The sequence below is a fragment of the Apodemus sylvaticus genome, chromosome 4 (genome assembly GCF_947179515.1).
Source record: "Apodemus sylvaticus chromosome 4, mApoSyl1.1, whole genome shotgun sequence".
NCBI classification, from domain to species: Eukaryota; Metazoa; Chordata; class Mammalia; order Rodentia; family Muridae; genus Apodemus; species Apodemus sylvaticus.
In genome coordinates this window covers 23,282,090-23,295,978 of record NC_067475.1, presented here as the reverse complement: position 1 = coordinate 23,295,978, position 13,889 = coordinate 23,282,090, and the positions used below count along the sequence as shown (strand labels likewise).

At 36.0% G+C, this 13,889-nt stretch overlaps 1 protein-coding gene across 1 annotated transcript in view; it reads left to right on the top strand.

Annotated features, from left to right (window-relative positions):
- Positions 1–13,889, top strand: part of Stpg2 (sperm tail PG-rich repeat containing 2) — a 499,721-nt gene that overhangs the window by 52,910 nt on the left and 432,922 nt on the right. Inside the window, exon 6 of the mRNA XM_052178828.1 lies at positions 5,334–5,445. Coding sequence (XP_052034788.1) covers positions 5,334–5,445 — 112 coding nt within the window. The remainder of the gene's footprint in view (positions 1–5,333; positions 5,446–13,889) is intronic.

The following is a 13,889-nucleotide window of genomic DNA, read 5'->3' as shown; positions in this document are numbered from 1 at the left end:
GAAGGGGTAGCTTACAGTTAGAGTTAAAGAGATGGAGGCCATAGACGGGCTGATACAGGGTAGCCAGAGGAGTCTTCAGAGAAACTCCTAGAACAGAGAAAACACCTGACTTTTAAACCCTTCCAGGGGGTGGTAGGAAGGTTCACATCTTGAGATTTAGTTCAACTGCATGCATGACAGAGAACATGGAGCAGTTAGGAACATAAAATAGGGGCCGTGGTTAGACTCAGCACAGCAAGGCTACTTAGCTCTGACCCAGCGAAGAGCTGCAGGGTACATCTGCTAATGTTCCACATGGTTGGCTGACTGTTTGTTGTTTTAATTAATTGTGTGTGCATGAGCCTCTCCTCATCCCATGCAAGTCAGAGAAGAATGTTCTGTTCACTTCAGAGAGAACATGAGTTCTCTGTCCACTATGGTCCTGTGGCAAATGCTTTCACCCACCCTGAAGCATGGCGAGCTCTTCCTGGTTGAGTAGACACCAGTGCATCTTTCCTCTGCGCCCAGGCACAGGCACACCTGATGGTATCAGTCAGCATAGTTGGAAGCTCAGACTCCCGACTAGCTCATTCACTGTCAGTCATTTCTGTGTGCTAGTGTTGAACATAGTAACGGAGTGAAAATCAAGCCAGACCATTTTTCTTTTGAAGAACTTATACCTCGGTTGTTGTTCTTATTGTGTTACTCGCCTAATCTGAAAAGTATACCTTTGTATTTTATTATTATTTTTAATTGTGTTTTTATTTATTACTTAAATAAATTTATTATTATTTTTAATTTAGTTTGTACTTTCTTCCTAACAGGATAAGCACTATAGACTCTTCAAACTTCATCTTCCTTCTTTTGGCAAATTCTTTTGTTGTTTAGCATTTAAAAGGGTAAATATTTTATGTTCATGTGTTCTGAAAGCTCTTTATTAATTTTGTAATTTGGAAGTTTCGTACCCGTGTACGGAATGCTCTGATCACTCTCACCCAGCACTTCCCATCTCCATCATACCCCGACCAGTGCCCCTTCGTCACTGCTGTCCCTTTCCCAGAGCCGGAGCTTTGATTTAGTCTTGCAGCTGTTTTACTCCAGGCTGTCCCCATGGCCACTGGACTCAGAAGCTCCCTTCTTCCAGTGTGCTGGTTCGCTCTGCTCGCTGCTGCTTCAGATTCAGTAGCAAGAGGATCAGGCAGAACTGTGAGCATGCGCTGCGCCTTCTGGTTTTGCTTGCCGTTCTGTTCTCATCCACGGCATTTCCTCCAATGTTGACTCCCTTCCACTGTCCCTGTCTCTGTGCTGTTTGTGAGACCTCCTCTCACCCCCAGCTCACCTCCTTTTCCACGCTGAGCTGCAGGTCGCAGTGCTGCGTTGTGCTCTTGGCTGCGTGAGCCGCAGCTCCTCTTGCCCTCTGCTCTGCCAGGGTCGCCTGCATTACTATGCATTTTATTTGGAGTTGTCTTGCCAACCTGTAGTGGAGATTTTCTAGTTATTTCCTTCTACTTTGGATGTTCGTGAGTTAGAATTCTTTGGAGAGATTTTACATGGCACGGAGGGAGGATTGAACACTCTGAATGGGGAGAGGTTTCCTCAATCTTCTCTGTGGGAAAGAAGTGGACGTAAGCATCACATAACAATTCAAACTCACTTAAAGTTATGAAAAACAAGCTTATTTGTAAAATTTGATACAAATAAAATTAGTGGAAAGTGAGCCAGAATGGAAAGCACAGACTGCTGGAATTAGCGGCACCTGTTAAATAACCTAGCGTCTGCTTTTCCGCTACCAGGTTATTTTAATCTTTGTGTCGTTAGCATAGAATGTTTCTAAATGTTGAATGTCTTTGCAGTTCTGTTCAATAAATAGGAAAAACAGCAAGTATGGTTAACTTAAATATAATTCTAGCAATGGTTAGTGCTATAAGTTATAGTGGGTTTATTAGGCCCTGAATGACACTAAATACCCTACATCTGTTTTTTGATCTTTTCATTGTATTATAGAGAACTAATTATTAATATGTCCAAGTAGAAATGAACAATACGAAGCTAAGAGAGACTGAGTGGTTTATATTAGGCCATAAAGTTAATAGGTGTGATTCCTGGCAGGCCATCTGCTTTTAACACTTGGGACTGTTCACTGCTGTTTTATTTTGTCTTTAAACTGTCTAATAGCAGTGAAAATACACTTACTTTTGATTCTTAGAGATTGTTATGCCTTTTGTCTTACTGCTTTATGTTATAATTTGAAAGGGCTGTTTTTCTTATTTTTATTTTTATTCTTTTTTCTTATTTTTCTTATTTTAAGCAGAAATTAAAATACCAAGGGATAAAGATATATGTAAGTAGAATATCAGAAAACTTTTTTTAAAATTACCTTTGATGATATCAGTTCATGTTGTAAGTATCATGGCCCATTTCCCCTTTAAAGAAATTATTTTTTCTTTTTTATTGAAAAAGGAAGTAAAAATATTTTATGAAAAAATTGAAGATTTACATGGAAAATATTTCTGACATTGAAAAAATATAAAGAAAAACACGTTAAAATTGACAATTTTCATAGAAAATTAAAGAATAAAATGGTAGACATAAAGAACATTGCTAAATTAATTGAAAAAGGAAGTAGAAATCATTTATGATAGAATTAAAGATTTGTGTGGAAAATATTTCTGATAAAATTGTAGAAAAATATAGAATAACATGTTAAAATTGAAGATTATAATTGAAAATTACACAGATAAAATGGTAGGCATAAAAATATTTCTAAGTTGATTGACAGTGGAATTAAAAACATTTTCTGATAAAATTGAAGGTCTACATGTAAAATATTATATAGAAAAACATATTAAAATTTACTATTTCATGGAAAATTATACAGATAAAATGGTAGGCATAAAATATTTCTAAGTTGACTGACAGTGAAATTAAAAGCATTTTCTGATAAAATTGAAGATTTACATGGAAAGTATTCCTGATAAAATTGAAGAAATATATAGAAAAACATGTTAAAATTGAAGATTATCATGGAAAATTATACAGATAAAATGGTAGGCATAAAAATATTTCTAAGTTGATTGAAAGTGGAATTATAAACATTTTCTGATAAAACTGAAGATTTCCATGGAAAATATTTCTGATAAAATAGAAGAAATGTATAGAAAAACATGTTAAAATTGAAGATTATCATGGAAAATAATGCAGATAAAATGATAGACATAAAAACATTACTAAATTAATTGGAAGAATTACAAACATTTTTTGATAAAATTGAAGATTTACATGAAAAATACTTTTGTTAGTCTATGCCTTTTTACTGGGGAATTGAGTCCATTTATGTTAAGGGATACTAAGGAATAGTGATTGTTGCTTCCTGTTATTTTTGATGTTATTTTTATGTTTGTGTGGGTATCTTCTTTTGGGTTTGTTGGAAGAAGATTACTTTCTTGCTTTTTCTAGGGAGTAGTTTCCCTCCTTGTGTTGCCGTTTTCCATCTATTATCCGTTGTAGGGCTGGATTTGTAGAAAGATATTGTGTAAATTTGGTTTTATCATGGAATATCTTGGTTTCTCCATCTATAGTGATTGAGAGTTTTGCTGGGTATAGTAGTCTTGGCTGGCATTTGTGTTCTCTTAGGGTCTGTATCAGGTCTGCCCAGGATCTTCTAGCTTTCATCGTCTCTGGTGAGAAGTCTGGCGTATTTCTGATAGGTCTGCCTTTACAAGTTACTTGCCCTTTTTCCCTTACCGCTTTTAATATTCTTTCTTTGTTTAGTGCATTTGGTGTTTTGATTATTATGTGCCAGTAGGAGTTTCTGTTCTTGTCTAGTCTGTTTGGCGTTCTCTACAGAACTCTTATATGTTCATGGGCATCTCTTCCTTTAGGTTAGGGAAGTTTTCTTCTATAATTCTTTGAAGATATTTACTGTCCCTTTAAGCTGTAAATCTTCATTCTCTTTTATACCTATAATCCTTAGATTTGGTCTTCTCATTGTGTCCTGGATTTCTTGTATGTTTTGGGTTACAATCCTTTTGCATTTTCTTTGACTGTGTAGTCAATGCTTTCTATGGTATCTTTAGCACCTGAGATTCTTTCTTCTATCTCTTGTATTCTGTTGTCTATGACTCCTGATTTCTTTCCAAGGTTTTTTGTCTCCAGAGTTGTCTTACTTTGTGATTTCTTCGTTGTTTCTACTTCTACTTTTAGATCCTAGACAGTTTTGTTCAGTTCCTTCACTTGTTTGTTTGTTTTCCTGTAATTCTTTAAGGGATTTTTGTGTTTTTTCTTTAAGGGCTTTTACCTGTTGACTCATGTTCTCCTATGTTTCTTTAAGGGAATTTTGTGTTTCCTCTTTAAGGGCTTTTACCTGTTGACCCATGTTCTCCTGTATTTCTTTAAGGGCATTATTTATGTCCTTCTTAAAGTCCTCTATCAGCATCATGAGATACGATTTTAAATCCAACTCTTGCTTTTCTGGTGTGTTGGGGTATCTGGGACTTGCTGTGGTGGGAGAACTGGATTCTGATTTTGCCAAGTAGCCTTGGTTTCTTGTGCTTGCCTTTTGACATCTGGTCATCTCTGGTGTTAGTTGGTCTTCCTGACTCTGGCTGGAGCTTGTCCCTCCTGTGGGCCTGTGTTCGTACTCCTGGGAGACCAACTCTCTTCTGGCAGGGTCTGTGTACAGAAGGCCGTGGAGCTGCCTGGCTCCCTGGTACAAATGTTGACCAGAACACTCCTGTCCCAACAGCTCTACTGATCTTATGCCCTGTGCGGTCCTAGCTGTTCCCCTCCAGAGAGAAGACAGAGATCTCACCTCTGTGCTCAGAAGTGAAGGCACTGCTGGGAGATCCCTCTCTCCTGGTGGGCTGTGCACTGAAGGCAGTGGAGCCGCCTGTCTCCCTGGTGCAAATGGTGGCCAGAAGACTCCTGTCTCAGCAGCTCCACTCTGTGTGGAAAAATTATTATTAGAACCATTTTATAACAGTTCTCTGAGTTTTAATTTCCTTCCTTTTGTGTGTGTTTGTATATATGTGCACATCCATGCTGAGATCAGAGGAAAACTTGTGGGGATCCTTTTCTTCTGCCATGTGAGTTTTAGGGATTAAGCTCAGGCCATCAGGAGTGGTATCAAGTACATTCAACCCTCTGAACCATCTTGGCAGCCCCAATACTCCATTTAAAAAGCAAAACCAACCAACATAACTTGTATTTTCATATTTGAATGTATTGACCCAACCTGTTGACCTTATTAAATCCAACTAAAAGCAGAAGCTTTTGCTATAAAATTATCTTTGCTTATAAAAGTATTTGTGTATTTAAAATTGAAAACTCTCAAATTCTATCTGGATTTTTGAAAGGAAAAGGAAACTACATTATGAAAACATTAACATCAAGAAAGATCAAGAGCATTTTTGTTGTACATATTCCCCACGGCTATATGAAGAGATAATATTGAATGAGGAAAAAAAGGTAAGTTGAAAGGGGTATTTCATCAATTTTCTGTATCTGTCTTCTGTGCCTGATGGCTATGTCCTTCAGTGGGCATTGTAGCAGTAGCTACAGTACATGTTTACTGTATAGTACAGTGGCCACTGTCTCTGCTTGGACACTTTGTCATAAGAACTCACTGTTCCTGCTTTTTTAGTTAAGTATTAGACAGTTCTTTTCTTCAAATGTCTTTAAATTGACCTAAGTTTTCCTTTAGGAATAGTAATAGGAATAATAATACTAGTATTATTAGGAATAGTAATTAGGAATAATACTAGTATTTTAGGAATAGTAATTAAGAATAATACTAGTATTATTAGGACTAGTAATTAAGAATAATACTAGTATTATTAGGAATATTAATTAAGAATAGTATTGTTAGGAATAGTAATTAGGAATAAAACTAGTATTAGGAATACTAATTAAGAATAATACTAGTATTATTAGGAATAGTAATATGGAATAACACCAGTACTATTAGGAATAGTAATTAAGAATAACACTTGCATTCTTATTCCTTCCACACCCCTCTCCTTCCCTTACCCATGATTGCTTTTCTATCTCCCTTTCTCTAGTAAGGTTATGGTCTAGATATCTTTGAAAGTCCTTCAATGTCAATTTATTTAAGTTCTTTTGATGTCTTAAGGGCTTCTTAATTTGTGAATTTTGTTTTCTCCTTTTTAAAATAAACTAAGCATAACATTCTCTGTGTTTTTAAATGCAAAAGTAATATTCTCACCCGTTTTTGTTCCAAATTGTGTCTCTATTCACATAAAACTCTTTTAGATACACTTTCTACTTTTAGATGTATATTGACAAAATTTTTCCCATTTGAAAATTGTAGGCAACTAAAACTCTTGTTTTTCCTGTATAATATGTTTTAACTTAAGAGGTAAAGATTGTAGTGTAAAATTTTAATTAGGGGTACATTTAGAGTAAGAATAGCTGACTCTCCATTGGAAAGCTCTAGCAACTATTTCAGTAAGATATTTTTCCTCCCCAAGATTCCCTTGACTTAGATGCTAACCAGCAATGAATCATTTACCCAAGACAAGACATAGTATAATGTTAGAAAAGATATATAATCACAATAATAATGCATTTGTTTTAATAAAATAACAATTATAAATAAGAACAGAGAGAAAGTATTCATGTTGCATAGTAGGTTCTAGGGGAGGTATTAAGCAATTTTATGTTGTAGTGTAAAAGTTTATTCAGAAAAGGGTGAATAAAGCTTTTGCTTTCTGTTAAGGTTTTATTTACCAACAGAACTTATTTATATGTACACATAATATTTTTGTCATTGAAATACAAATAAATTATGGTCAAAATTATTTTTCTGACTGCATTGAAGACAGAATCCAGGGCACCATCATGTTAGGCTAACATTCATTTCACCTCAAGAGGATATGTAGTGGCAAACTTTTGGTGTTTAGAAAAGTTGCTATTGCATTAAAAACCTTCTTTTTATGATTTTACATTTTCTTAAAGGAGAAAGTTTACATGAAATGATTTTAAGGTTAAAACAAGATTGCCTGTATTATCACACTGCTCACTATTGGGAAAAAAAAATAGGTAAAATAACAATGCGACAAACGGTAACCAAGAGCAATGTAATGGGTTTTGTTTTTTTTGAATATTAACATTTGTCGATTTTTCCTTTGATCATATTTCTGAATTTGGGATCATGCATTATTCAGTGTGGTGTTCTTAGTATTTACTATAGTGCCTAGGACATGGTAAGGACTTGAGTGATAGTTACTGTGTAAAAGCATGATTTCCTCATATTGTCATGTCATTTTATATCAAATAGGAGCACATATCTTTAATAAATAGTATTTCTGTTTTAACTTTTAGTTCACATTTAGAAGAACTGTTTTAACTTACAGTTCTTTCTTCTCTCCAGCATTCTCTTTTAGCATTCTCTTTCATTTATACTAATTATAAGATATATGGCAAAATATTATCTCATAAATATCCTATTGTACATCCCTATTATTTGCTGCACATGGAAAACTCTAGAATATAATGAATGTTAATACTAGAAACTGTATTGTGTCAAGGAAGTAGTTGTCAGATTTACATATTTTAATATATTTTTTAATTTGTTGGAAATTTCCTATAGTATATTTTGATCACATTTACGTCCAACTCTTCTTTCTAAATCTTTCTAGATTGATCTCTATTTCCTCATTCTTTCTCAACTTTCTGTACTCTCTTTCTAAAAAACAAAACAAAGCCCTGAGTCTGATTTTTGTTGCTCCAATACTCACAGTTTTGAAGCCATTGGAGTGTAGTCAACCCATCAGGGGACCACATCCTTAAAGGAAACTGATTCTTTTTCCTTTAGAAACAATCAACTATTAATAGATCTTGAGTCAGGATAGGGGGTTGTCAGCCCTTTCCCCCTCCATTTTAGACCATTGACTAGCTTGATCCTGTATAGGTATAAGGCAGACAACCATGGTTCCTGTGAGTTCATGAAGGCACTGTCATGTCTTGGGGATACTGTTTGGCCCGATCTTCTCCAACCTCTGACTCTTATAATCGTTTCACTCCATCTTCTCTAGACATTGGTATTCTAAAGATCTGAAGAATCTGAGGAGTTAGCGCAGTGATTAAAGTGCTTGCTGTACAAACAAGAGGATCAGAGTTCTTATCTCTAGAACCCGTGTAACTGTTGGGTGGGCATGGTTTCAGGTACCTTGCCTAGAAGAATAAGATGGAAAAACAATCACAGAACATTGCAAGCATCACCCTTGGGCCTCCATGTACATGCATGATTACACATACATGTTCTCCTACACATGTGAATATTCATACATACATGTATGTACATCACACACACACATGAAAAGAGGAAGAAAAAGAAGAAATAGTTCATTCTATATGAAAAAGAAGAATGGTTGAATAAATAAAGGTCACAAACATTTTAAATGAATTGTCAGAGAGTATTTAGTTTGGATATATAATATATTACAACTACTCAACTCTGTGGTCATATGTAAGGAGCTATGTACAAAGTGCAATAAATACTGTTATTTAATACAGCATATTGGATTTGTCTATGAGTATAACAAGAAGTCATTAAGAGTCGGTTTAATTCAATGCCTATTTTGCAGAGTAATCATAGTTCATTCTCCCCTAGGGCCTTTAACAAGTCTAGTTTTTGGCCCCAGTAACTAAAGTGGTATTGGTTTCATCTTGTCAAATGGGCCTTAAGTCCAAACAGAAAGTGTTAAGGTACCCCCAAAACATCTGTGCCACCATTGCACTAGTGAGCATATCTTGCCAAACCGGTCATTAATGTAGCTGATAAAGTTCACAGCTGGGCAAGACTGAGGATCTTCACTTTTCTCTTCTAGTAGCATGCATAATGCCTTCCATTATCATGAAAGTTAGCCAGAGGGGATAAAACTTCCAGGTCAATAACAGTATGATTTGCCATGTTCTATAATGCAACTATGTGATGTTTTCATCAATAGGTATTACTGTCAAGTTCTGGAGGATAACCAAAAGAAATACCAGTAACTTGTAATATTTGAAGTCTATGGATGCTCCGTGGCCAACAGCTCGAATGGCGTAATCTGTTCCTGACATTAGGTTTTTTATTTGTTAGCTGGTGGTATCTAGTAGGAACCCTGTCATAGGTAATTTCACTTAAAATTTTAAGCATTTGTATGTGCTTTTTATTTTAGAAAGCATATACAATAGTAGTTTGTTTCATGTAGTTTTTCCAGGTTTTTTTGTGTTAGCTCTTACTTTTCCTGCTCCCTCATTACTCTGCCCTTCATCCCCTCTCCCCAAACTCTTCCTATCTCCATTTCCCTTTTCTCTTTTATTTTCTCCATTTTTCTCCCATTGTTCCACCTCTCCCCAGGACCCACTGCTAGTTTACTGAACTCTGTGGCAATTGTAAATGAAACACAAGTGTCTAAAGATTTAGAATTAACATCCATGAGTGAAAACATTTGATATCTTTCTAGGTCTGGGCTACCTCCCTTGGAATGATGATTTCCTGATCTATTTATTTACCTACAAATATCATAATTTCATTTTTAAACAGTCAAGTAATATTTCATTGTGTAAGTGTATCAAATTTTATTATTCATTCATCGGTTGATAGACATTTAGGCTGTTTACATTTCTTGTAAACGGGGCAGCAATGAACATGGACAGTCAGTATCTATTTAGTAGGATTTATGTTCAAGAGTACTATAGCTAGATCATGTGGTAAATTTATTTCTAGGCTTTTGAGGAACCCTGTTTCATAGTGCCTGTACTAAATTGAATTCCCACTGGCAGTGAATGAGTGTCTTCTCATTCTCCAGAAGGTTTTGTTGATGTTTGGTTTTTGATCACAGCCATCCTGACTGCGGTAAGATGAAATTTCAAACGAGCTTCCTTTGTATTTTCATGATGGTTAAGGATACTGAATATTCTTTTGAGAGCTTTCTGTGTAGATCTTTGACCCAGTTTTTAATTGTGTTGTTTGTTTTCATAACATTTAAATTTTTTAAATTATTTGTGTATACTACAGTCTAACCCTTTGTCAAATTTATAGCTGGTAAAGACGTTTCCTGTTTTGTAGGCTGCCTCTGCATATGAGATAATTGAATGCTTTGCTGTACAGAGACATTTTAGTTTCATGAGGTCTCATTTGTTTATTGTTGGTCTTGATGCTTGCACTGTTGGGATTCTTTTTTTTTTTCATCTTGACTAAATTTTATTCAGAAGTGAGATGATCAGCTCCCATGAGTTTGTAGACTTTATGCTCTTCCCATAGTTTTGGATATACAGCTTTAATATGTGGTAGTCAGATAGGATGCAGTATGTTATTTCAAATTTTTGATAATCTGTTGAGATCTTGTGTTCTTATGGATGGTCACACTCGGAGAAAGTTACATGGGCTGTTAAGGAGAGAGTATATTCTTAATATGTGGGTGGAATGTTATGTTGTGGTGTAATTTAACCCCAGAATTTGGCTATTTTGTTCTTATCTGGATGGCTTGTCTGATCTTGAGAGTCAGATATTGAAGTTCCCCACCACCATGGTCTTAGGCCTAATATGTGATTTAAGGTTTAGTAGTATTTCTTTTATGAATTTAGCATCTGTTCAATGATTATATCTTCTGTATATGACAGGGAAAGTGTACCATGAAATCTGAACAATATGGTTGCTTAACCAAGACCTGAGAAATGTCATCACCAATGGACATGCCGGTATAGAAAGGGGATGTCTCATAAAGCCCCTTAGGCGAAGAGCTATAGGCAATTCACGACTACTCAGAGAGGGAGAACTAGTTTCTTCAAGGGATAAGCCCCTTGATAGGTGATCCATCCCAAGCAGTCATCGCTAAACACATGTATATATTAGCAGCACTAAATGAAATAGCAGGTTGTATTTATAAATGTGTGTATGTATATATGTAAAAATAAAGATTAAAAGGCCATAAATATGAGCACATGTGAGGAGTTGGAGTGAAGAGATGGAGGGGAGATTGATGTAAAAACAGTACAGTTCATGTATAAGATTTTCCATAATTCCTGGGCATATGCCCAAAGGATTCCCCGGCATGCAATAAAGACACATGCTCCATTATGTTCATAGCAGCCTTATTTATAGTAGCCAGAAGCTGGAAAGAACCCAGATGCCCCTCAAAGGAGGAATGGATACAGAAAATGTGGTATATTTTTTACACAATGGAATACTACTCAGCAATTAGAAACAATGAATTCACAAAATTTTTAGGCAAATGGTTTGATCTGGAAAATATCATCCTAAGTGAGGTAACCCAATCACAAAAGAATACACATGGAATGCAATCTCTGATAAGTGGATATTAATTAGCCCAGAAGCCCTGAATACCCAAGGCACAAATTGCATAACAAATGACTCCCGTGAAGAAGTATGGAGAGGGTCCTGATCCTGGAAAGGATTGATCTAGCATGGGAAGGGAATATAAGGACAGAGAAAAAGGAGGGAGGTGATTGGAGAAGGGATGGAAAGAAGAAGTTTATGGGACATATGGGGAGGGGGGATCCGGGAAAGGGGAAATCATTTGGAATGTAAACAAAGAATATAGAAAATAAAAATATTTAAAAAAAAAAAAGAAAAGAAAAAAGAAAATCTCAGCGACAAAAAAAAAAAACAACAACAAAAAAAAAAACAAAAACCAGAGTAAAATTTCACTAGGTGGCGCCAAAACTTTGGCTCTTTTCTGGTGTAACATCTTATTTCTCATGTTCATTGAAATAAATATTTAAGTTCCTTCTCCCCACTGTAGGGCATATCATCTAAGGTCCCTGCCTTTGAGTCCTGAGAGTCTCTCACCTCCCAGGTCTCTAGTATATTCTGGAGGGTTCCCCCACTTCCTACCTGCCAAGGTTACCTGTTACCATTCTTTCTGCTGGCCCTCAGGACTTCAGTCCTTTGCCAATACCAGATCGTGTTCCCCTCTTCCCCTCCATGTCCCCTTTCCCACCTAGGTCCTTCCTTGTGATTGCTTTCTTCTCTTTCCCAAGTGAGATTGAGCTGTGTCATTACTTGGGCCCTTTGGCTTGTTGACCGTTTTGAGTTCTGTGGACTGTATCTTGGGTATTCTGTACTCTTTTTTTAAGGGGGGGGGACTGATATCTACTTATTAGTGAGTACATACCATGCATGTCCTTTTGGGTCTGAGTTACCTCACTCAGGATATTTTCTACTTCCATCCATTTGCCTGCAAAACTCAGGATGTCCTCATTCTTAATATCTGAGTAGTATTCTATTGTGTAAATGAACCAGATCTTCTGAATCCATTCTTCTGTTTTGGGACATCTGGGTTGTTTCCAACTTCTGGCTATCACAAACAATGCCACTGTGTACATAGTTGAACACGTGCCCCTGTGGCCTGGTAGGGCATAATTTGGGTATATTCCCAAGAGTGGTATTGCTGGGTCTTCAGGTAGATCTATTTCCAGTTCAAACTTCCAGATTGATTTCCAGAGTGGTTGTACCAGTTTGCAGTCCTACCATCCATGGAGGAGTGTTCCTCTTTCTCCACATCCTTGCCAACACCTGAGGTTTTGATCTTAGCCATTCTGATGGGTATAAGGTAGAATCTCAGGGTTGTTTTGATTTGCATTTCTCTAATCACAAATGACCTTGAACATTTCTTTAGGTGCTTCAAAGACATTTGAGATTCCTCTGTTGTGAATTCTCAGTTTAGTTCTATAACCCATTTTTAATGGGTTGTTTGGGTTTTTTTGGTGGTTAGCTTCTTGATTTCTTTATATATTTTGGATATTAGCTCTCTATCAGATGTGGGGTTAATGACAATCTTTTTCCCAATCTGCAGGTTGCTGATTTGTCTTATTGACTATGTCCTTTGCCTTACAGAACCTATTCAGTTTCATGAGGTCTCATTTATCAATTCTTGATCTTAGAGCCTGAGCCATTGGAGTTCTGATTAGGAAATTTCCCCTATGCCAATGAGTTCAAGGCTCTTTCCCACTTTCTCTTCTATTAGATTCAGTGTTTCTGGTTTTATGTTGAGCTCCTTGATCCACTCGTCATTTTTCTAGGAACAGACAGCCAGTTAGACAAGCACCATTTATTGAAAATGCTCTCTTTTCTTCCTATGTATATTTTTGGCTACTTTGTCAAAGATCAAGTGTCCCTAAGTACACACTAGGGATTTTATTCCTGGGTCTTCATTTCTATTCCATTGATCAATGTGTCTGTCTCTGTACCAATACCATGCAGTTTTTTTTTTTTTTTTATCACTATTACTCTGTAGTAGAGCTGGAGGTCAAGGATGGTGATTCCTCCAGAAGTTCTTTTGTTAAGAATTGTTTTCACTGTCCTGAGTTTCTTGTTTTTCCATATGAAATTGAGAATTGCTCTTTCCATGTCTTTGAAGAATTATTTTGTGATTTTGATCAGGATTGCATTGAATCTGTAGGTTGCCTTTGGCAGGATGGCCATTTTTACTATATTAATTCTGCCAATCCACGAGCATGGGAGATCTCTCCATTTTCTGAGATCTTCTTCCATTTCTTTCTTGAGAGATTTGAAGTTATTTTTATACAGATCTTTCATTTGTTTGTTTAGAGTTATCCTAAGATATTTTATATTATTTGTGGTTAATTACAAAGGTAGTTATTTCTCTAATTTCTCAGCCTGTTTATCATTTGTATAAAAGAAGGCTACTGATAAGTTAATTTTATATCTAGCCACTTTGCTGAAGTTATTTATCAGCTGGAGAAGTTCTCTGGTAGAATTTTTGGGGTCTCTTATGTATACTATCATATCATCTGCAAATAGTGATATGTTTACTTCTTCTTTGCCAATCTGTATCCCCTTGATCTCTTTCTGTTATCTTATTGCTCTAGCTAGAACTTAGAGTACTATATTGAATAGTTATGGGTATAGTGGGCATCCT